The sequence below is a fragment of the Podarcis pityusensis genome (genome assembly GCF_964106645.2).
Source record: "Podarcis pityusensis genome assembly, chromosome: 11".
Taxonomy (NCBI): Eukaryota; Metazoa; Chordata; class Lepidosauria; order Squamata; family Lacertidae; genus Podarcis; species Podarcis pityusensis.
In genome coordinates, this window is record NC_138036.1 from 17,341,222 (window position 1) to 17,365,840 (window position 24,619).

Consider the following 24,619-nt stretch of genomic DNA (forward strand, 5'->3'; position numbering starts at 1 on the left):
CACCTGGAGTATGAACTGGTACAGTCTGCTCTTCCACTTTAGCCTTTTTCATATGTAGAAAAGGACTTCAAACAATGGCTGTTAAAAGTAGTTTCTCCATCATTGGAGGCAGCTACCCTGGAGTGGATTACTCCTCCCACTTGCTTCAGCAGGCGGGGCTTATGCAAATTATTCAAAGAACCTTTGTCAATGGCAGTTGCAGAAGTAACTGCCCTTTTCCAGTTTCTCACCTACTTGCTCTAGAGTGATGGGGCTTCTGAGGAGCTCTGGCTCAGTTTTCAACTATACTTGGATTTTTTCGAGCAATTGCTGCAAACTCTCTCTCCCCCCCCCCCCCCCCGCCCGAACTTGGAATTGGTGGCAGGTTCTTTTAGAAGAAAGACTTGTCTGGATAGTTAAACTAGAAGGCACTTCCCCTTCCAGTCTTTCTGCTACCTCTGTAGTAAACCACAACAGAAATGATATTGTGTGGTTTCATATCCAGAAATAAGCAATGCTTTTCTCCTGTAGAGGTAATGAAACTTTAAGCATTTGCAGCTGAAAACAACAAAGAAGTTTATGCTCCTCCCATGTTTTTGACACAGGTATCAAGCTTGGGCTTAAACTGTATCTCTTGATCTTCAGCGGTGATGGTATTTCTCAAGAGGCCTTTCAGTCATCCCAGTTAGTGAGGAGGCACATGCTGAAATGTTGTCATGTTATGTTGATGAAATGAGTTAGTAGGGAAGAAGGAGATGCTGTTTCTGTGTTTCCAGAAAAGCATACAAATGTTGGACCAGGGATTTGGTTAAGAAGGAGTTAAGCAGTACCACTAAAAAATTGCCCATACCTCCTTAGGAAGCCTGTTCCCAACCTGTGTTCCATATAGTAGGAAAAACCATATACCCGGTACTTGTATGTATATAATGTGATAAAAAGTGCTGCTAAAACATCTCCTTTGGTTTCTGTTTTTTTCATAGGGAAAAAGGTAGCAAAGCAGGAAGATCTGAAAGAAATGGGTGATATTTCCTCAGGGATGAGCAGCTCTATCATGCAGCTCTATCTCAAACAGGTCCTTGAGGCATTCTTTCACACGCAGTCCAGCGTCCGTCATTTCGCACTCAATGTTATTGCACTGACATTAAACCAGGGTCTTATCCATCCAGTTCAGGTATGCAATTGCATAATTTGGGCTACTATCCTATATACACATGCTTTGGAGTAAAATAAAAAATGTATTCACAAAAACCTTTTGCACTTGTTAATCTGCAACTTGATTTACGTTTTCAGTAATACATTAATGAGCTGTTTATTTGCAGACTTATAGACAATAATACAGGAACTGGTGGTTTTCTTTCATAGAATCAACCTCTTAAGAGGTGCTCCAGAAAAGGTTCAAAGTTTCAAAAACTACCACCTGGTTAAACTGTTGTGCTATTATTTGAGTGACTTCTTCAGGTATTATTGTTTCTACTTTGCGGTTCTTAACTGAAATCAAGAAGTAAATTACACAGTTTTCACACTGCAGCTCTGTGGTGTTCGCATGGCCTTTCCAGACCTCTTTTTATGGTGCTCTGCAGGCAATGGATATTTGTAGCGTGTCAAACATGTACAATATAAAAGGAGGAAAATACAGACATCTGCAGGCATATGTGAAGATTTTACAATAAGTGTCTATCTCTCTTTCAGTGTGTGCCATACTTAATAGCTATGGGCACAGATCCAGAGCCTTCTATGAGGAACAAAGCAGACCAGCAGCTGGTGGAGATTGACAAAAAATATGCTGGATTTATTCATGTATGTATGCTTCTGTTTGTTGTGCTTATTTTTGTTCCTATCCAGTGAAGCCATTCGGTAATTACTTCCAAAATGGGGAACCAACCAACAAACCAGTCATTTATTATATAGTCACAGACCTGCTAATAAAATGGGGAACGGTGGTGGAATGTATTTACTGACTAGAATCTTCAAGTACAATTTGATCTGACATTAAACCCTGTTTTGGAAGTAATGAGCAACTGTAGTTTACATTTATCAAGATCTGTTCGCAGGGAAGAGATGACGCCTGATGCACAATCCTAGCTTGCTAAATTGTGGTTAACAAACTGCGAATGTAGATATGAACTCTGCCTCAATTAACATTATAACAAAAATGTTTGCATTGCAACTAGAATAGTAGTGTGGTCTGTTTAAGGCACAGAAAAAATGTGAAACTAGTCCTTGAAGTAATTCAAGTTGTGCATCCCTTCATTGTCCTTCCTGTTTTATATATTCCTTAAGGTTCTCACTCTGGGCCCTTTCTTCCACTCTGTACATTCCATTTCATACAAAGCAAGTATGCAGAGGAGTGATGGCTTTCGTCCTTACCTTCTATGTTTTTGTTCTGCTCATTACATGCATATCTATAGTCTATAGTAGGGTTGCCATATTCTGAAGATAAAAAACCCGGAAACATTTGGAGCACACACACCCCACCATCCCGTATCTCCTTCCTTGCCCACACCCTCCTTCCCTCCCCTCTCTTTGCTGTCTTCGGCCTCCTGCTCACGAGACGCTGTGTCGCAGCCAGTTTACCCTGTCTCCCCGGCTCTCAAGCAGACTAGGGGCAAGCTGAGAGGAAACAGGCCCAGAGAGCCAGTGTGGTGTAGTGGTTAAGAAAGGTAGTCTCGTAATCTGGGGAACCAGGTTCGCGTCTCCGCTCCTCCACATGCAGCTGCTGGGTGACCTTGGGCCAGTCACACTTCTTTGAAGTCTCTCAGCCCCACTCACCTCACAGAGTGTTTGTTGTGGGGGAGGAAGGGAAAGGAGATTGTTAGCCGCTTTGAGACTCCTTAAAGGGAGTGAAAGGCGGGATATCAAATCCAAACTCCTCCTCCTCCTCTTCTTCTTCTTCTTCTTCTTCTTCTTCTTCTTCTTCTTCTTCTTCTTCTTCTTCTTCTTCTTCTCCAGACCCCACTGTGGCGCTTTCGCTTCTAGGGCACAGCGGTGGCGCATGAGGGGGGTGGAGAGTGGCTGACCCTGAAGAACGTCTGCCCTCTCCTACCCTTTGGTGGCATGCACGTGCTCCTCTAACACCCCCCAAATAAAAAAATACCTCCCCCCCAAAACCAGGCATTTCATGTGCCATGCAAAAATCCACGTGGACAGGCATGCTCGCCCCCCAAAAGAGGACATGTACAGGAAAACATGAACATATGGCAACACTAGTTTATAGGGAATATTATTTCTTTCATTGCAGCTGCCATCAGCAATTCAGATTTTGGGGGAGCTATGGATATAATTAGTCCCACTAATTGTTTTGTGAGAGCAATTGGAAAAGCATTATTGAAAAACCTTCACTCTAGTAGGCTGAAGTGTGTAGCTTTGGAAAACACACATATATTTTCTCTTCCTTGGCCTAGAAAGACTACAAATATTAAAAACACAAATAATCCCCCTAACTGCAACATGTATATCAGTGTGTCAAAATTGTGCATGTTTGCTATAAAAAAGCAAATGATTTGAAAATTGTTCACTAGAAAGCTATTGGGGAAATGAAACAGATAACTGAGCTCAAATCTTTGTGGCAACCTCTTTCTGTTCGTCCTAAGCAAAATGAAGACTTATAAATGTTTTTAACTTCAGATGAAAGCAGTGGCTGGTATGAAGATGTCATACCAGGTACAGCAAGCAATCAACACTTGCCGTAAAGATCCTGTGAGGGGCTTTAGGCATGATGAATCCAGCAGTGCTTTGTGCTCACACCTTTACTCCATGATCCGAGGAAACCGACAACACCGACGAGCCTTTCTCATTTCCTTACTCAACCTCTTTGATGACACAGCTGTGAGTCTAATGCAGACCTTTTTTGTACTCTTTTAAAAAAGTGCTTTTGATGAAGTATGATCTGCTTTAGAGAGCATGTCTGGTTTTGAAAATAGTATAAAAGTTGCAGTATAATAACTGCATAGAAATTATGTGGTGACATGTTGAACTTTGGCAGCTGTCCCCAATCATGTGCTCTCCAGATGTTTTAGACTACAATTCCCATCATCCTTAACCATTGGTTATGCTAGCTGGGGCTAATGGGAGTCCAAATCACCAGTTTGGGGGAGGCTGGCCTGGAGAATTGCTAACAAAAATGAAGATGCATTCCCTCTACACAGGGCTAAACTTGGTTCAATCATATTTTTAGGTTTTCCTAAATGCGGGATTCCACCCTTAGGATTAACAAGGCAGGTGCTTGGTCAGATTTGAGTTTTCACTTCTTCTCCTTGACAGGAGTGAAACCCATCCCTCTCACTTCCCAGAATGCTTTGTGGCTTTCCTGGTTCATCTTAGCATCCTTCCAATGCCAAAAGAGCTCACTGTTTTTCTTTTTGGCACAGCCCCTGTATTCATAGTTGGAGTGGGTTGAGGCACCAGGAGACAGAATCCATTCCTTCTGTGATGTTTCAGTGGCTAAAATTGCAAGAGCTGTTCACGCTCACAACTTGGAATAGGCATAATGGTTTGTATTCAAAGTAGTGGGAAGCCTCTCATTCTACAAGGATTTACCTTTGCACAATGGACTCTCCTCCATGCCTTCTAAATGCGCCAACTCTGTAGGGCTGAGATGTCTTCAGCCACCCCCCCAAAAAGAATCTGTTGGGACAGGGCTGAGCCCACTGATCTGAGGGGCCAGGTCTTGCAACGGTGGTGGGCCTTGTAGTGCATGCAATGTCACACATGGAAACACCCCCCCCCCCAAAAAAAAATATGTTGGGTGGAACTCACTGGATACTGTATTCAAGGAGCAATAATGTGGCATGGAGCTCATTGAGCACAGAAATGATTGTGTCTGTCTGTCTATCTATCATCTATCTATCTATCTATCTATCTATCTATCTATCTATCTATCTATCTATCGTTATTTTCTTCTACTTCCACAGAAAACGGAGGTCAATCAGCTTTTGTATATAGCAGACAATCTAGCCTGTTTTCCTTACCAAACCCAGGAAGAGCCACTTTTTATAATGCACCATATAGACATCACATTATCAGTTTCTGGTAGTAACCTTCTCCAGTCATTTAAGGAGGTAAGTGGAATTATATTATACAACATTACCTTCCTATGGCCCACTGTATCTCTTCAGTCATTCAGGGTGAGGTAAAACCTTGGTGACCAGCCTTTTGGACAAGCGTGCTACTGAGTTCAAACTGAGAGAATGCCACTCTAGTGATCAGAATCCTTTTTCTTCACTCTGCCTTACAAGGGCATAGGAAGGGGGGGTGCCCCAGGTGCCATCATTGGGGGGGGGGACGACACACGAATTATCATGGAACAATTACTGCCCTACTAGGGCGGTTCATAAAAAACTTTTTTGAAAATGCCTGCACCGAAGGTCTTATCTTACTACACTAAGGATTATATAGCTATATATGAAATTTCATGCATATCAGTTAATATCTTGACCCTCATCCATGAAAATAGCTGTTTACTTGGCTGTTTTCCTATGTCGTGAAGGCTGAAATTTCAATTCAGTGGAGCAGGGTCAAGATATTAACTGATATGCATGATATTTCAGATATAGCTATATAATCCCTAGTTTATTAAGATAAGACCTTTGGAGCAGGCATTTTTGTTTTTTTAAAAAAGCTTTTTATGAACCACCCTACTGTCCTACCCTCCGCTGGGCTTCCCGGGTCCTGGAAAGTCAGCCTATGTGAAGAAAATGAGACTAGGCCAAGTAGATTAGGCCTTGCCTTGCCTTCGCCCTGCCCCTTGCATGCAGCTGTTTTTTCTTGATTTTACTGCTGTGGTGTTTTTTGTTTTGATAAACCACTTTGCAGGTTTTTTAAAATAAATTTTATTAAATAAATAAACAATAAATATAAATAAAATAACACAAGCCAAAACACAATCCATCCTGTAGATTTAAGTATCTGCCCATAGTCGCCTACTTGTTATCAGAGGCCCAGAATCCACATTCCTTTGTAAGAAAATAAGAAATAGCGTAAAACTGTTTTGTAGGCAAAAAAATAAGAAAACTCAATGTGGGGAGGGGGTGACAAGAAATTTTCCACACCGGGTACCACCTGACCTTCCTACGCCTCTGCCTTATGATGGCTTTGCCTCAAATCTACCTAGCCTAGGCAGAAACATAATATTAGGAAAGCCAGACAAGAGTGTATGTCTGTGTACTACAACCAAATCCATGAACCCTATTGCTGTTTTCTGAATGTGCCACAAATCTTGTGCCCACCAGCTGGGGCCCTGCACCCCCACTGCAGATAGATCACCCATACATTAAAAAAGAAATGCTGCAACCATGTAAGGGGCTGCTGGTAATCAGGTTAAGCAGTCCTTTGTCTTGTAGAATGCATTGACTGTATTCTGAGTTGAATATTTAATAGCTTAGATGTGTGTGTGGTTCATCCTTTGAGTCTGCTTTCCCAAAATCTCGCCACTTAATTTCCCTTGATTGATAGTTCATACTGGTGAATGACTACATGTCAGAACGGTCTTCAAATCTCTTTTTATAATATATCGATAATGGTGTTTGCTATTTTTCTAAACTACCTGCCATTTTCTTTCAGTCTATGGTGAAATATAAAAAAGAAAGGAAGCCATCATCTGATGAAGAGAGTGAGAGTGAAAGTAACAGTGAAAGTGACAGCGACAGTGAGGAGGAAGTTCACAAACCCCGAAAGTTGCGAAAACGTGCAGAGTCTGATTCAGATACTGATGAAGAGAATGATATAAATGCTGTCATGAAATGTTTGCCAGACAATTCAGCTCCTCTCATTGAATTTGCAAATGTTTCCCAGGGCATATTGTTGCTGTTGATGTTAAAACAGCATTTGAAGAACCTCTGTGGATTTTCTGACAGGTGAGGAGCATTCATGTTTTGCTTACTTTATCTCAGGAGTGGGGAAGCTTTTCAGTCTGGGAGCTGCATTCTTTTGCGACAACTTCTAGGGTGTGCATGGCAGTGATGGGTGGGGCTGGAAGCAAAACTTGGAGCAAGGGATGTCACTCTTACAATAGGCTACATTCGAGCCATGCAAAAGTCAGATCTTTCCTCCTGCACACCCAACCCATCTCTCCAACCTTTATTCAGGCAAGCAATAACTATTATCACAGTTCAGATGCATTCTAGCCAAGCGAAAGCACTCAAGGAAGGCATGAAGTAGGGCTGGTGAGGAGTGTGGCTGAGGAGAGGCCTGGGGACTGGATAGAGTCCTGGAAGGCCACATTTTGCCTGAGGTTCCCTACGTCTGTTTTATCTGATCATTCCCTGTATTCACATTCTTGAGGATTTGTTATAGATTGAACTCAAAACTTGGGTGAATTCTGCATAATGCAGATGCATCTAGTAAAACCTAGTGCCATAATGTTTGTTTTATATAACACTAAGAATTTTGACCTAAGGGACTCAGAAGAATTGCTTATAGATTCTACTTTCAAAGGATGTGGGGAAATATTACTAACTTCAATCATTCGTTTTGTTTTCTTAATAATAGTAAAATTCAGAAATACTCTCCCTCTGAATCGGCAAAAGTATACGATAAAACAATAAACAGGAAGGCAGGAATTCATTTCCATCCAAAACAGACGCTAGACTTCCTTCGAAGTGATATGGCTCATTCCAAGCTCACAGATGAAGTGAAGAGGAATATAGTCAAACAGTACTTAGATGTAAGTATTGAGAGCCTGCAGAATTTTACTGCCTATCAACTTCCTTATAAAAATGCTTGAACTCTGTTCTGAAATTTTAAGTTTTTGTTATTTAGAAGGTGAAATATGAAGAGCAGTGGTTACAGGCTGAAATTGTTTTTTTCTTCAGAGGTGAGGAATGGAGTATGCCGACTTCTTCCACTGCAAGTTCCCTTCTTCAGTTCGCTTGCTGAAGAAATGTGTATCTAATGCACAGAACTAGGCAAATTAGAGGCTGTTGGATGAGCTGCAGGTTGCATCATTTTTCCATTGACAATGCAATGTCATTGGGTTGGGCTGTCACAGTGAGCTTGAGATGGTCCATGCAAAAATTAAAGTGTAGGCTCAAGCTACATGTGACATCGCAGAATTTGCCACTGAGCACAAGCTTTTGCTTTCACACATTACCAACATACCCTAGTGTGCTGTTGTCCCGATCTGGGTTGGGGGGGCCCCATGCCTTCAATCTGCATTATGGGCTGCAGGGGAGTCTCTGTTCGTTCTACTGGGAGCTTTCTACCTAATGCAAATTTCATGCATGGGCCTGGCCCAGAAATGGACCACAGAGCAGGCAAAGAGTCAAAAGACTCCCTCTTGGGTTTGAGTTGGTGTGGTGCTAGCAAAATTTCCCCACAATTGCCAAAAGTTAACATTGAGGCTCTAATATGTAAGAGATCTAAAACCCTGCCCCCTTAAGGCCTATTAAGGAAGAGAACAATCCTTGCTTTCTCCAAGAAAAGATGTGTCACATGCTACTAAATTGATAGTGTACTCCGCAAATTGTCTTAATGTTACTCCCATAAGGCTTGCGCACCATCTTCCTTGTTTTCTTTTCTGTTTTCATAACTCATTTTAAGATGGCGCCTAATCTTCTTTCCAATATCCTTTCTTAGTTCAAACTTCTCATGGAACACTTGGATCCTGATGAAGAAGAGGAAGATGGAGAAGTGTCAGCTAGCACAAATGCTCGCAACAAAGCTATTACCTCGCTGCTCGGAGGAGGCAGCCCTAAAAACAATGCAGCTGAGACAGAGGATGATGAGAGTGATGGGGAGGATAGAGGAGGAGGCACTTCAGGGGTGAGGCGGAGGAGGAGTCAACGTATTTCGCAGCGTATTACGTAAAATGATTTTATGTGCTTATAAATGTCAGTCTATAATAAAATGTACACTGAGTAATGTAATCAATATGGAAAAAAAACCATTTTGTAGATAGAAATTCTTAACCATTTATACACCTTTTTGTAGAAAGTTCTAACAAAAACAATAAAAAACATAGAAGAGATTTTATCTAGCATAAAGTTTAATTTTCCTTTGGAATGTACTGTGTGTATCCTTTTTATTGTTGCCAAGTTTTTATGTAGCTTTATGATTCATTTGTACATATAATTTTATATATCAATAAGAGTTAAAAGACACGGGTACAATTTAATATGTGATTTTGCAAGGATGTTAACCCCTTGGCGCTGGCGGTCGCGGTGCGTCTCATTGCCGGCAATGGAATGTGTGCCGGGAAATCCCAACTCCCGGCGTCAAGGGATTAAAAGCAATAAAAGCAATAATTTCACTCAAGTTCTTTTGTGTAACACTTGGTCTTTTTTCCCCTCCCAATGTTTTAGTCATTGAGAAGGTCAAAACGAAATTCAGACTCTACGGAGTTGGCAGCACAGATGAATGAAAGTGTTGATGTCATGGATGTCATCGCTATTTGCTGTCCAAAGTACAAAGATCGACCACAAATTGCAAGAGTAGTACAGAAAACCAGCAATGGCTTCAGTGTTCAGTGGATGGCAGGCTCCTACAGTGGCTCCTGGACTGAGGCTAAGCGCCGTGATGGCCGCAAACTGGTGCCTTGGGTAGACACTATTAAAGAGTCAGACATTATTTACAAAAAAATTGCTCTAACGAGTGCTAATAAGCTGACTAATAAAGTGGTTCAGACTTTACGATCGTTGTATGCCGCCAAGGATGGAACTTCCAGCTAATGCATTTGTACATGCAGCCAAATTTTACAGGAAATGAAATAACAGAAAAAAAAACTTGAAATATCAACTTTCTGGCAAAAAAAAAATCATTTTAATGAAGAGTAAGAATGACACCTGGGATGCAGGAAACAGAAGGAAATGTTTGGTAAACATTTTTGTGGGAGCTTCCTTCGCTGTTGTGCAGCAGAAACTTCTCAGTTCATTTTTACTCCCACTGTATAATAGTTTAACAAAAATTGTTTATATCTTGGAAAAAAACCTTTCTGTTTTAAAAAAAAATAAACAAGTGAATGTTGGAAATTAGTCTGTTAATGTTCTTAATAAAGTGTTCTTGGAGTTTAACCTAGCAGCGGATGGCTTTCTTTAGCTTAGCCCAGTTTCCAGGGAAGCATTGTTTTTCCAGGCTGTAAAATGGCAGAATCTCCTGGATATATAATTTATTCTGTTGGGGGAAAAAGCATGCAGTATCTATGACCTATCTGCAGGAGGAGTTTTTGTAAATGTAGATTTTGATGTATTAGGTCACCCTGAAATAATACAAGAAAAGGGATCCCCAGCAAATCTGGTGGAACGAATACTGCAATAAATTTTTTTACTTCTCTTTGTTACTTGTCTGTTTCCATTTGAATTTCTTATTGTAAAGATCTGTTTAAATCCATTTATATTATTTTGCAGTCTTTTATGTAAAATTTACTATATCAGTGGTTTTCAAAGCAAGACATAAATATTGTTTATACAGTTTGTATAGGCTGACTTCTGAATAATTGGTATCTTTTATTTTTATCCCTTAAAAGGGTGTAAACACAAGTTAACTCCAGGGTTTTATTGTATCCTGCAATATTTAGTATTAACTATATATGATTTAGCACTGTGCCAAACACATTTTCAAGAGTACATTTTGATATAAAAAGAAACTATAGTTTATGCCTTGTATGCTTCATTTTCTTTCTAATGCTGTCTATATAGCAATGTTCAAAATTTGAGTGGGGGTGGGAACAGCCATCACTCTCGCCTGAGAAACTAGCAATGGATATATTTCACTTGGTTAGGACATCAGGAGATCAGACTGTTCTTGATCAGGAACAATGTATGTGACCCAAGAACACCACCTGTGCATTAGGATCCTATTGTTGGATTTTTTTTATGTGAACCAGAAAATCCTAGCTGCACTAGTGGTATTTTCACTTAACTGAATTACAGTCATAGGGTGCAAATATCAGAGGAGTAAATACGGATTTGTAACTGATTAATTGTGCTAATATGCTCATAAGTTATTCTCTAAATGTTAGGGGTCAGAACACTTGGTTGTACTGTAGTTACTTGAAATTTCTTTTCACCTTTTACACAGCAGAAATACTACTTAAAACTCTGGAGTGGTTGCTTAAGTATCTCTCATCACCAGGTTTAAAAGCAGCTTGACTTTCTGGAAAGTAGTGTCTCTCTCCCCCCCCCCCCCCATATTAACATACAGAGAAGAAATTAATAGCATCCAAATAATTAGCAGAGAACTACTTTAAGGTCTTTGTTTTCAAGCTTGTATAAAAGTGGATGTTCATCAATCAATCAATCTTAGGATGCATTTATCTTATTCTGCAAAATTGGATATATGGTGGGGTGGGATTTTTATTACATCAGTTTACAGAACTCTAGTGTGCTACTTGATCTGTTAGGAACAGTAGAATAATATTCAAATCCTACATTTTCTTATATAGAATTCAAGAATTAAACTAACATGACTAATTCTTCATCAGAATCTATTTAATAATTTTCTATGAAATAATTTTCATTTCCTCCTGTTTGTTTTAACTGTTGTATTGCAGTTTAGTGCTAATTTAGTCTTTTAAATTGGGAAAGCAAATGTTATACTTAGCATGGTTTTATAAAGAACAAGTAAAAGAAACCCATTAAGTGACTGACAGTTAGTAAGTCAAATTTACCCTCTAGGTCTGCTTTCCCCAACCCTAGTGCCTTCTAGATGTTTTGGTTTACAGTTTTTGAGTTTTAGATGGAAGTTGCAGTGTAAAACATATAGAGGGATCGACATTGGGGAAGGCTTCTCTCTAGGTGCTTACAAATTGGTTTTATTACTTCTTTATTACTTTATTACTTATTCCAATACCTTCCTGGGTAGAATTAATATCTTAGTGGTTAAACTTTGTTTCTCTGGAATACAATTTAACAGCAAAAAATGTTTGAAATTTCATGTTAATATATTCCCATTGCTAATTAAGCTTGTTTCTTGCAGCAACTGTTCCAGGATATTTTGAGTTTACACAGAACTGATTCAAAGTTGTTTATTGTGTTTCCAGCACAAGCTCCTAAGGGGAGCAGGTATTGATAATGGTGAGTGGATTATATGTTAAGTCTTGCTCCTGGAAGGGCATCAAGAATTGTAATAAATTCAACCTACTCCTTTTACGTATACAAACAAAACTGTTGAATAAGAAAATATGGATGTTTGATATCTCTTTATACATTCTGAATCTTGTAATCTCTGACCATTGATGAGCACTTGACAAGAGAAATCAATCTTTGGATAATTTGATAAGGACAGCAATACTATTTTCAGGAATGGTGCCTTGGAACTGGGCAGAGCAAAGGGTATTCCTCCCTTCTGAGTTAAAGTTTACTTTTTAATTAAATGTTGGCTTATGTTTTTCTTCAAATATACCCCTTCAGCCTCCAGGTAATTTCTGCAAAGATAGCAAGTACCACTGGAGGCAAAAGCAATTCTGTACAGGGTTATTTGCTTTGGGATGCCACCTGAGTACTCCTCACAGGTAAGAATGTGAGTCCAACAGACACTCTTAGTTTAGATGATTTATAACATGAATAGGAAAACATGTTGCCCTCCAGATATTGTCGAGACTCCAGCTCTCAACACCAGCTAGCATGGCCAGTTGGGATTGTGGGAGTTGTTGTCAAGCACACATGGCTTTTAACTTGTTGCCCTCTATATATTGCTGAACATTCCTATATTAATCTGGATTTTCCTTTTAAGAACGTTGTTTCAAAGATCAAGTTCCGACTCTTAGTTATTCAGAATTCTCTCTTTGGGGACTTCCTGCCTCACAGCCTATAATCCCATTTTAAATGTTAAACAGGGGGCACAATGGCTCTTAACCTGAAGGCTGGTGGCCTGAGCCTACCCAAGGACAGCTGTGGGCAGGATTCCTGCATTGACCGGGGGGGGGTGGACTAGATGACCCTCCATGGTCCCTTCCATCTCTAAACTTCTAGGAGGTTGATTTGTATATACTGTAGGGTATGTAGAGATGAAATGAGATCCAAGGGAAGACAGCTTGCCCAGCTGAGGATAGATGCACTTTACAAGACTCCCCCCCCCAACCGCTACCTCTTGTGCGAAAGTTTTGTGTGTGTGTAGTATTGCAGCCTAAATTTTACTTCTACCAATTTCTGTCTCAGATGTAATTCTTGCACATCTGCCCTTCTAATGGAGTAAGATACAATCGGTGTTGTGCCTTGCGTTCACAGCACAGTGGACTGTAGGAACTAGTATTTTGTAAATGGCCACGGGACGCGGGTGGCGCTGTGGGTTAAACCACAGAGCCTAGGGCTTGCCGATCAGAAGGTTGGCGGTTCGAATCCCTGTGACGGGGTGAGCTCCCGTTGCTCAGTCCCTGCTCCTGCCAACCTAGCAGTTCGAAAGCACGTCAAAGGGCAAGTAGATAAATAGGTACCGCGCTGCGGTGGGAAGGTAAACGGCATTTCCGTGCGCTGCTCTGGTTTGCCAGAAGCTGCTTAGTCATGCTGGCCACATGACCCGGAAGCTGTACACCGGCTCCTTCGGCCAATAAAGCGAGATGAGCGCTGCAGCCCCAGAGTCGGCCATGACTGGACCGGGGTCAGGAGTCCCTTTACCTAAATGGTCACAATAGGCCTAAAATAGAAGGTGACTATGAACTAGGTGGGCAACATCAGTCATAGTCTTCAAAGAAACTGAACAACAAAACCTTGTTGGGTCATTCAATTGTAATGGCCTTTGGGGACATACAATAAAGCTGTGACTGTGACCGACCTGCCAGAATCGCCTTTCTTCTGCAAAAACACCATTTGAAAGTATTAAACAGCAAAAAATTTATTACATTACTACAAACTACTACTTAAATAATTACAAAACATGATTCAGAATCTTAGTTACGAATTATCTTTTTAATCACTGTGCAACTGTGGCTATTTAAATCTTGCTATTTAAATACTGCTTTCAGAAACTATGAATCTTGTCTTTGCCCAATATACCAAACATAAGTATGTTCCAGGAAGCCCAAGTATATGTGGTATTGTACTGGCCTGCATAATTCCGTGATTTTGCTTTTATATGCTAGCTTATTGGTTAGGAAAGAAGTGTTCTTTGCTTAGAATTTTGCCATAATATTATGCCATGATGGTCAGCTATCAGATATTGTTCCAAATAATATTGGGCCTACTTTCCTTTTAAAGGGCAGAGCATCCAAGAAATTCTGGTTTTATTTTTCTTCCACATTTGCTACCATAGCCTCCACTGCATTCCAGTCAAGCTTGCTGAGGATGCTGCTAGTACTTTCAGACACACTGTCCAAGTTATTAAGGCTGGCAATGGAGCAAGCATCTTCATGAGGCAAAGACTCCTGTGGAGATATAAAAGGTAATCAATGACAGGAGTGTGTGATAGAGCTTAGCTAGTCAGACTAAGCTCCCTAAAGTGCTTTCTTCACCAACTTTATACTGACACCACCAACTGCCAGGATTTCATTTCCCCACACTCCTCTCCTCCCCTGCTCTGACTTACAGTCTACCAAATTCCATATTTCCTCTCAGAGGGTGGTCTAAACATTCAAGATAGCCACTCCTTCGGAGCAGCAGCCAGGTCCTGCTTTAACAGCAGGAGAAAAATTATCCTGCCTGTCCAGCATTGCTGCCCATAATGTCAGCAAAGATAACCTTATTTGGAGTTTCTGTGAGCTCACTCTATTTCAGCTTCTCTTCCCTCTCTCCCAGAAACCCAGCAGAGACAGTAGGGTGGGTGTATCCTGTGCTGCCAGGATCCCTACCACTACCGGCTTGGACTGGCACTTTCCCCCAGTTATCATGTCTGCACTTTTAGCCGGCACTGTCTTCTGCCCATTTCATCCTCACAACGGTTAGTAGCAGCTGGTGCCTGCCCCAGAATCGTTTCACGGATAATCAGCATTTTGAACCCAGCCTGCAACTCTGAGCTCCCCTATATACCACAGTGGGGCAATGAACGATTCTTTGTTTTACTTCTCGGATGCATTTGCATAGAAAAGGGGATTAAAATAAAGTGACTGTCCCAAATATGCAGAATGAATAATGGATAATTATGTTTCCACCCTTGCCTTGAAATGGGAATTAGAACCACCATACAGTATCCTCTGGATCTCATCAGGAATGCTCCAAACACTCATGGCGTCGTCTTCACTCTCCTCATTTGTGTGAATTGTTGTGTCAGTCTCTTGGAACTTTCTCTGCTCATCAGAAGCTGCAAGAGAGCACATTCTTTATTTGCAAGTATTTCTTTCCTTCAATTATCTCTTGTTAATTGGTGTTGTGGACCTAAATTCTGCAACCCTTGCTCCCAAAGTAAGATTTGCTAGTGGTTTCCACCTGCTCTAGAATATCTAATATGGGCTACTGAGCCCTCTTATTTGTTCTACCCAATTATAACTGTCTTAGAGTCACCCCTGCCATGGTACACTTTGGGGCCTACTGTTCTCTGCTTATAGTTCCAAGTTCACAGAAGAGAGATGCAGCAAAATGAATCTGTTACAAATGGAAGGAATAAAGATTCTGTAATCAGTGCATGCAGTATTACAACTTGACCCTCAACCGCTTACTATTTGAAGCAAGATGCGCTACAAAGCGATGCAATATAAACTTCTCAACACAGCAAACTTTACTGTAATAAAGGGACTGCAGCACAAAGCTCTGCTCCCATAGCCTCCTCCATTATGTTGGTCTTGACAGTGATGCCCACTGGACATGCCACTAAATGGTGTAATTACCAAGTACAAATTTGGCTACTTTGTTACGTTGAAATGGTATTCATCTCAAACATCATTGTTTTCCTCAAAGGCTCAGAAGGTTCTGCACAGGCACAAAAAGTGCTTTTGAAGTTATCTATTGTAACACCAAGTTCAAGACCCTAGTTACGGCTTGCACAGCTAGTCAAATACACCAAACATTTTCAAAGCTCCTTCAACTATTGGGCAAGCTCACTCGCATTTCCAAGTCTTGGGGAAGCTGTCCAGACCAAGTTCTGGGAAGGTCCCCAACTCCAGCAAACAGCATTGGTAAAGACTTTTCATTATCCAGCTCTTAAACCCCTAACCTATGTATTTTGGACTTTTTAAAGTTTATAATACGACAAAAAACTTTCCTCCCGGAAGTTTCAGTGTTCACTGCAGGAAAGCAGAGATGAGCACCAATGAGCATTGTGAGAACTGGTCCAATAACAAACCTTGACTTCTCAAGTCAAGCTTGTAACTTGACCACTGTTGCAGGTGTCTCTTGCTTTTCCACCGCATCTCCCCTTGATGGGATTCTGGTCCCTTTCTTCTGTAAGGAGTTTGGCATAGTCGGCCTTGAGCAGAAATGACACAAAATACCCAATTTATGGATCAGGAATTGGAAAGCACAACTATATAAACTCCCCAATAGTTCAGTGCAATCTGGGCACTGTGGCCATCTCATTTCCATTCTTACCTTTCCTTGGAGTTATGCCACAGGACAGACTGGAAAAGGATCTCGTCTGACTCAGACTACCTTTGGAAGCAGCCTTCCTCCTTGCAGTGTGGCAGCTTCTACAAGGGATATACCACATTTCTATCACAGCAATACTGGTTTCAGAAACAATATAAAAAAGTGCAAGAAAATGGCTTCTCATAACATTAGCAGGGTCCATGCTGGGGCTAATCATGTAACATTACAATACTATTGTGTTTGTAATGATGACCATGTGCCACTGCAGTGTTCAAATGGTTCATTTTTCCAATGAGGAGTTGGCATAAGGCAGATTCCCAACTACTGAGAAAACCATATCAAACTATTTGGCTTTCTATGCAAGTATTATGTACAGCAAAGAACTGATTCCATCATCTTACCAATTCAACTTGAGATGACAGGGATTGAACCTGGGATCTTTACATATAAAGTAGATCCTCTACCACTAAGTTAGGTTCCCTTTTTGCTGTTAGCACTGGAAGTAGCACAGATATCCACAACAATCTCCACAGCCTGAAGAGCAAACTACATGTTATATTAACATGCATATTTGAGTGTGTGTGTGCACATAACTCTAGCCATCCATGCTGTGGTCCTGACCCAGAAGGTGGGGGAAGCAGCAGCTAATATTTTTGTCTATTGCTCAATCGGTCTTACTTCTGAGCTGGGAAAATTAAAGACATTGGGGAGCCTGTATACTTTACCCTCCAGCGGAAGCAATATGTGGTCTCTTGAAATCATGAGGTGATCTTGTTTTAGCTAATGAGTCAAAGTCACTTGAAGGAAGTTGCACAGTGTCAGACAACAGCTCATGCATCAGAGTGAGGGCTTCAGAGACTCTAATGTTATGATGCTCAGAAAACAAGGCTCTGAAGGGAATGAAAACAAGATGCCTATTATTTCAGCCTATTATTACAAGTTTTGTTTCTTTACTGACATTTTGTCTAGTTTAAAGAAGAAAACTTAAGCCTGTCTAACCTTCGGGGGAAAGCAGAGAGGGATCCAAATTCATCTATGGGCCTTAAATTGTAAAACCCTTCTTTCTGTATAACCTCCCCAGAGAAACGGGACAGACAGCAATATACAACTTTTAGATGTACCATCTTTCCCCCTTTTTTGAGTAAGCCATTTCTGCCCAAGGCCTATTATTCAGCAAATCATCAAGGCTGGAGCTTCATATCCATGCCTAAGACAATTGTCCTTATGTAAAATTGCTTCATTTGATCTTATTTCCAGGCAGGTGACTGAAAGGTCTATATGGAGAAATCCTAAGTTCCCACCCCCACACCAACAGGGCTTTACAGAATGACAGGGCGACATCACAGTTGGGCCCAATGCTTAGGATCCAGCAGCCAGTGGCATTTCTGCCCATCCACACATCCAGTGAATGGGCAGAAGGGGAGCTCCATGCCAACAGAGTGACATCAGCTGATGGCTGCTGGGAAGCTACAGAGGCCAGCAGGGCTGACAGACACTTCAGCCTGATCCAAACTCCACCTCCTGCCCAGGGTAAAGGGGTTGCAGTCACATACACCAGAACAAAATAAATGGAAAGACTGGAATGGCACTGAGCGATAACTTACTTAGCTTTTTCACATTTCTTTTTCTGCTGTAATTTAATATTCTGTGTTGTGATTCCAAGTGGCTATACAAGAAAGGCAAACGGTTACTAAAATTATCTTCTCTTTCCAATCTTCATAACTGGTTACACATTCATCGTAAGTGCTTTTTCAGAGCTAGGATTTTGGGACTGTGCCCAAATGGAAAAGTGAGATGTGGCCACTCGACCAATAAAAACTATTAAACTGGTTGCCTCCAAACATTTCAAGCCAACAAACATGGTCCACAACTATACTTTCAACTGACACAACCTGTGAGAATTTTCAGTCAACTGCTGGGGTGGGAGGTGACTAAATGCATCTTTGAATGATGGAGTGGTGTCTGCTGCCCTTACAGAATCACAGAATTGTAGAGTTGGAAGAGACCCCAGTGGTCATCTAGTCTAAAGCCCTGCATAGACAACCCCCCCTCCCAAATTTGGTTGCATGTTCCCTGTCTTTCTTGGGCTGTAGGAGAAGCTAACCCATACTCAATGCACTGTTCACTCCAACAAGCAAATGAATGAATGGAATGTGTGAAGGACAAAGAGAAAAGAGTATCTCTACTCATTTTGCTCTACCCACTATTGGTATGTTAGGCCACCCTTGGATTAAAGGATCAGGCTATGTGATCAACCCCTCCCCCCACTCCCCACCCCTTCTCATATTTTATCCCACAAATAAATAAGCTTTGATCATTTCTGTATCTGAACCAGCCCCAAATGGATCCAGCAAATTTTAAAGCTGTAATAGATTGTACAGAAGAATGTAGAATTTGCAGCGGAAGCTGACTAGGGCATTCATATTTGAGAACGACATCTTAACACATTTTAAAAATTATTTTCTACATTGAATTGTTACAGCCACATGATCATAATACAATGTAAGTAGTCTTACCATTTTTCTTCTAAAATGAAATGGATTGTGTTCTTTTGCCCTTTGTTCAGCCAGCGTTTGCAGATACTCAGCTAGCCTTTCCTTTCGCTTTCTTTTCATCCAAGTGTGTAACTCTTTTCTCTCTTTTTCTGTTTTACGTGAATGCCCACTCATTACACTGGAGAGGCTGGAATACAGCACAAAACTCAGACATAATTAACACATACCGTATTTTTTGCACCATAACACTCACTTTTTTCCTCCTAGAAAGTAACGGGAAATGTCTGTGCGTGTTATGGAGGGAATGCCTACGGGTGGCATGCCTACGGATTTTCCTCCTCTAAAAACTACGTGCGTGTTATGGTCGGGTGCGTGTTATAGAGTGAAAAATACGGTACTTCAAATAATTAGATGAAATAACATTTAAAAGCATGTAAAAGTAGCATAGCAATATATATGTCTGTTTTGATCTCAAAGCACTATAAAGTTTCCAAAAATATCAAGTGCATGGAAAACAAAAGTTAGTCCACAACTAGAACTGGATTTGGACCTCTCTCAAGGTAACACTAATAACTTTATCATGTATCTCAGTGGAGCTGTGTGGGGAGGGAATAAATATCCAAGAGATGGATGGGAGTGAAGCCTTCCAGCTCAGTCCGATCTGCCTCTAGGATAGAAACAGCAACGCAGCCTTCCCATGATTGGCCAAATTTGGGGCAGGCTGAAATCCACTTCCCCGGATGGCGTGGGGACCATTTTTGGTGTTGTGCTGGCTGGGACACCCCCCCCCCCCGAGTCATGGCCCATCGCTGGATAATGGCGGGGATGGGGTGGGGATGTTGTCCCACAATGCCACCTGAGCTGTAATTATTTACTTACTGCCTGCCTTCCAATGAGCTCAAGGTGGCATACATAGTTCTGCCCTCTGTAAGGTAGGTTAGACTGATAGATAATAATAGGTCCAAATTCACCCAGTGAACTTTATGGCTGAGTGGAGATTTGAACCTTGATTTTCCAAGGTGTATCCTAACCTCTAACCACTCTACCACAATGTCACAGGTCATGTAGCAATTACCTGGTTATTTTTTTTGCTTGTGTTTCTGTGAGACCCAGCTCTGAAGCAGAAATGCCACCCTCAAGTAGAAGATCAGCAATAATGTCAGAAACACCACTCAAGCCAGTGATCTGCAGAGGATCTTCTGAAAAACTATTTTAAAAAAGCAATTACATTACTGCAAATAGGAAAAACATACCACTTCTAGAAAAAACTAGGGAGTCAAATTTGATGATATATTAAATGTATAATTGCAATTTCATACCCTTACTTAAACAAAAAAACAAACAAACAAACAAACAAAAGGCATTAGTGGAGACTTTCAATTTGGATCAGGACTTTGGGTGGGCAGGTGTTTTTTAACCCTTCCTCCCACAGGATTTTCCCATGTCCAGCTCTCCAGACAAATCTCCTATTTCAATATTTTCTCATACATACCTCTCATCCACTTCTTCTGATCTAACATTAATATCTGCAAAAAGAAACAGAATTTACTGACAGCATAGACTGTAGAAAAGAAAGGCACCATAAGATACAACCAACATGGGACACTATACAAATACATTAGGACAGAAACAGGAAAAGTGTGACCCTGTAGATGCTGTTGGATGCTAACTCCCGTCAGCCTAATGTCAGGGATCTTGGGAGTTGCAGTGTTTGGATTTGCTAAGCAGTCATCCATAGTTAATACCTTTGTATTTAGACAGTATTACGTTATTCAGGGCAACTACCAAGTTTAGTGTTAAAACCATAGCATAAGTCTATCACTAAAAGGGACCGTGAGGACAATACTCTAAAATAAACCATGAAAGCATTGCCACTATTTTTTGGCAGCCCACATAATTTAAAAAGCCACACTTCAAATGCCTGTCATTTGATGATGAACAGAACAATCCTACAGACCTTAGTGACCCTACAATCATGTTTTACCGGGGCTCAACCATCCATCTGTGGTACAATGCCGTTAAGAAAAATGATTTATGCAACACTCTCACGCCAAGCCTTTGTCTAGCTCTGTAAGGAACAGAGGTAAGACAGGGCAACTCATATGGGGGATTATGGAGGAGTAAGTATAATATTCTGCCCATTTCTTTTTAATATGCAAAGATCAGAGGAAGCAGAATACAGAACAGAGGTAACAGCATAGGAAAGAACAATTTCCCAACCAGGCTCGACTTTATCTACTATCTCACACAGGTCCATGACATTTTCCTCAACTATGACTAAATTAAATGGCAAAGTTAGAAATGTTATGGAAGCAGAACTATTCCACATATGTGGCTACTATACAAATAATGCTAACTAAAAACAGTAAGCAGCATGATTATAGAATAATCAGCAGGTAGGGAATGGTACCAGAAGATGACTTTTTGATTCTGGGAAGATTAGAAGCTGATGCTGAAGGAGAAGCAGAGGGTGTTTGCAAAGCAATGTAGTTAGTTTGAAATGATTCCATTCCTAAACTCCTTTCCTCCTCTGTATAATTCTCCACAATCACACGGGTTGAATAGCGCTCTGTTTCAACGAAAGGATAATTGAAACCAAATGAGTGGACATCGATTTTTAGAAGCATCCAGTGTTAATCATGCTCAGAGTTTACCCATTGAACTCAAATAGACTTAAGTCTATTAAATTTACATAGGTCTGCTCTGTGTGACTTAGGGTATTATCCAACTACCAAGTTCATTATGGGCATAAGCTTTTGTTGGCGATAGTCTCATTAAGATGCATGAAATGAATCAATACATCTATTAGGTCTTGAAGGTATCATAAGACACTTCCTTATTTTTGCAATATTTTGATACATTTGGATTATTTTACCTTTTCCCAATGCTCCCTACACTGTTTTATTCATTTCAAAATATTTTATCCAGTAAAACCTCTCTCCATCCATCTATCCTCACAAACTCCTACCACTCACCCTGAGCCCACTCCTGCTGCTGACAATTATTCTCAACTTTCCATAGATCAGCAAGCAGAATCAACAAGACCCACCTTCTTTGGAAACTTTAACACCTGGGGCAAAGAATGAGATGTCATCCTCTCCTGTACCTACATCTTCTACAGTGTCCACAACCTGAAAAAAGGAGAGAGATCACAAAGCCACACTTTAAACATAAATATTTCTCCAATCTTTAACACAGGCACAAAAAAGTTTTGAGCAGAAGGAAGCATATAAAACATAAACCTACTAGTTTAGTACTGCTAAATTCTTTTTCTATTCTTTCTGCCACGTTCTGTAGGGCCAGTAGCTGCCTATCCATTTCCTGTAGCTTGGCAGAAATGTGCTTTCTGCTCATTTTTCTGGCTAATGGTCCTGTGGAGGAAGCAGTGCTGAAATCCTCGTTCAGGAGGTTCAATGTTAGACGATCACCAGGAATCTCTGTCTCTGCTGGCTTGGGTGGCGCTTGGGGTGATTCCGTTTGAAGAAGATCTCCTTTGAATCAAAAAAGTGGGGAAAATGCTTTTTCATTAACTGCTAGAAACACAATATACAACAATGAACGCTACAGCTTTGCAGGAAGAACTTAAAGTGTGTTTTGAAGGGATGCACATTCTCAGAGGAATTGTTCAATTAACAATATCAAAAGGAACCGGTTTTAAAAGCGAATATTTTGAAATAAAATGAAAATTGTTCACCTTCTGTCTCAAATTCTTCAGGTGGAATTGTATTGGTAACAGATGCTGCCATGTGATGCAATTTTGCAGAAGCTGGGAATTCAGACTTCATAGGCTGAGTGGCAATGTGTTTTGGAACAGACTCAGAAATATCTGGCAAGTTTTTCAGAAGATCACCATCTTCTATATCAATCACATTGATAAACTTCCGTCCAGTCTAAACCACATCAAAAAGATCAATATTAAAATTTTAGATGAAATTAGTGAACTACTCCCCCTTCAGTGGATGCATGAATATAACACACATGTTGTATCTATGTACTGCTGCATCATCAGCACATATTTCTCATAACTTACCAAATCAGATGTAATATCAGATGAGGATTGTAAAGACACATTTCCTGATTCAGCAGGGAAAGTAAGGTTCAAGTACACATCTGGTGGCAATGCCTGGGGAACACTTGCAGGTAAAAGCTCTGTGTGAAGAAAAAGAAATTGTTAAGTCACCATGGGCAGTAAATATCCAGGAATGCTGGAAAATATATTTGGACACAGTAGCAATAGGACTGATAAGAACATTGAAAACCTGAATATGCAATGACAGTAAGGTATTTTCCTCCTGTGCTGAGCAGTGGGGGTTAGTTACCATATTGTCTCCCGCATACCACTGGGCATGCTGGCTGAGGCTGATGGGAGCTGGAATCCAACAACACATGGAGAGCCACGGGTTCCCCATCCCTGTACTACAAGTGGGAATGAGCCTCATGTGTCTCCTCCAGAACAGGGATTCTGGCAGAGTTTACTAGACTGATGGTGCTCATTTCCATCAGAAAAACTTTAATTAGTTTTTCAAGGGCCTAGCTGCACTAGATGCAGCAAATGCATCATTGGATCACTCAGTACGTCTTCCCTTTTTTGGTTAAAAGCAACAACAGAGGACCTGTGATTCTGTTTGGAGCAGCAGCCCTGGGGGAGTGGGTTAACCCTTTACCTATCAAGGCAAATACAGTGGTACCTCGGTTTAAGAACAGCCCTGTTGACGAACTATTTGGTTTACGAAGTCCAAAAAACCGGAATCCAAACGGTGGAAGCGCGCCTCAGTTTCAGAACGGATTTGGTTTAAGACAGACTTCAGGAACAGATTAAGTTCGTAAACTGAGGTACCACTGTAACTGCTTTCAAAGGGAGAAAAGACTGCTTTCAAAGACTGAGAAAATTAAATGGGAAAGTTAAACCCTCTCCTCCACAAGCACGTTCTCAGCAGAAAACAACAACATCATGATGTGTGATGGGGAGTCCATTCGCTCTTAATAATAACATATGAAATACAAATATAAAATTTGCTCAAGTTTTTTTCTAAGGCCTTCACAGAAGGCAAAGACTAAATATTAACTTCTTAGCTATCTTTGAAAAACAAATGACAATAAAAGAGGGTATGTAAGTGAAAAACATGGTTCATCAACACTTTTTTGCCAATAAAAATCAACATGCACTTTATGTCCATATTAACTGGGGTAGTCTCATACTATAGTCATATATGGACATATATGGATTCTAAATCAGTAAAATAAAGTTTCTTTTCTAAAGGAAGATACAATGTGCACATATAAAAAAAATCAACATGGACAGACTGATGGCACACCTGCAATAGACGCAGAAGCAGGAGTGATTAGTTGATTTTTACCAGATTCAAAAACGATTTCTTCTGAGATGGTTTGCATATCCTCACAAGGTTTAACAACTTGATTGATAAAATAAAGAAAAGTCAAGATAAATCAATAGCAGGAAAGCACATTCTATTCTTTATTAAAATACAGGGATTTCCAAGGATATTTTGAATAATTTGGCCTTAGGAGAGCAAGTGAATTACTTGAAGATTAATTTAAGATAAAAAGAAATTAAAGATAAATTTAAAGATACCTGGCTGGATCCAAAGGAGTCCCTTCACGACTGTCAGTTCAACAGATCTGCCTACTCATTTGCCAATTCTTACTCTACCCTACAGCAGGGTAGCAGGGTTGGCTAACCTGTAGGGCATATTTGGCTTCCCAAGCAGTTTCTGGTGTTCCTCAATTTATCTTATTATAAGG

At 40.6% G+C, this 24,619-nt stretch overlaps 2 protein-coding genes across 10 annotated transcripts in view; one reads left to right on the plus strand and one right to left on the minus strand.

Moving 5' to 3' along the window:
- The window catches only part of NIPBL (NIPBL cohesin loading factor), a 129,238-nt gene extending 118,989 nt beyond the window's left edge, over nt 1–10,249 (plus strand). For 2 of the 3 annotated variants that reach the window (XM_080972171.1, XM_080972173.1), the window contains 8 exons: nt 960–1,150; nt 1,669–1,776; nt 3,604–3,804; nt 4,890–5,036; nt 6,538–6,830; nt 7,465–7,639; nt 8,551–8,736; nt 9,276–10,249. In XM_080972171.1, coding sequence (XP_080828297.1) covers nt 960–1,150; nt 1,669–1,776; nt 3,604–3,804; nt 4,890–5,036; nt 6,538–6,830; nt 7,465–7,639; nt 8,551–8,736; nt 9,276–9,641 — 1,667 coding nt within the window. In that variant the 3' untranslated portion in view covers nt 9,642–10,249. Of the gene's footprint in view, nt 1–959; nt 1,151–1,668; nt 1,777–3,603; nt 3,805–4,889; nt 5,037–6,537; nt 6,831–7,464; nt 7,640–8,550; nt 8,778–9,275 lie in introns of all 3 variants that reach the window. The other variant, XM_080972172.1, reaches the window with a different exon arrangement.
- A 3,546-nt stretch (nt 10,250–13,795) lies between these two features.
- CPLANE1 (ciliogenesis and planar polarity effector complex subunit 1) overlaps nt 13,796–24,619 on the minus strand; it is a 50,685-nt gene continuing 39,861 nt past the window's right edge. For 3 of the 7 annotated variants that reach the window (XM_080972137.1, XM_080972138.1, XM_080972140.1), the window contains 15 exons: nt 24,172–24,270; nt 22,887–23,005; nt 22,551–22,746; nt 22,103–22,347; nt 21,906–21,987; nt 21,267–21,425; nt 20,349–20,382; nt 19,932–20,063; nt 18,878–19,043; nt 17,966–18,027; nt 17,087–17,251; nt 16,365–16,462; nt 16,120–16,242; nt 14,999–15,141; nt 13,796–14,269 (listed from right to left, as the gene is read on the minus strand). In XM_080972137.1, the coding sequence (XP_080828263.1) occupies nt 14,129–14,269; nt 14,999–15,141; nt 16,120–16,242; nt 16,365–16,462; nt 17,087–17,251; nt 17,966–18,027; nt 18,878–19,043; nt 19,932–20,063; nt 20,349–20,382; nt 21,267–21,425; nt 21,906–21,987; nt 22,103–22,347; nt 22,551–22,746; nt 22,887–23,005; nt 24,172–24,270 (1,964 nt within the window). In that variant the 3' untranslated portion in view covers nt 13,796–14,128. The remainder of the gene's footprint in view (nt 14,270–14,998; nt 15,142–16,119; nt 16,243–16,364; nt 16,463–17,086; nt 17,252–17,965; nt 18,028–18,877; nt 19,044–19,931; nt 20,064–20,348; nt 20,383–21,266; nt 21,426–21,905; nt 21,988–22,102; nt 22,348–22,550; nt 22,747–22,886; nt 23,006–24,171; nt 24,271–24,619) is intronic. The other 4 variants (XM_080972143.1, XM_080972141.1, XM_080972139.1 and 1 more) reach the window with 3 other exon arrangements.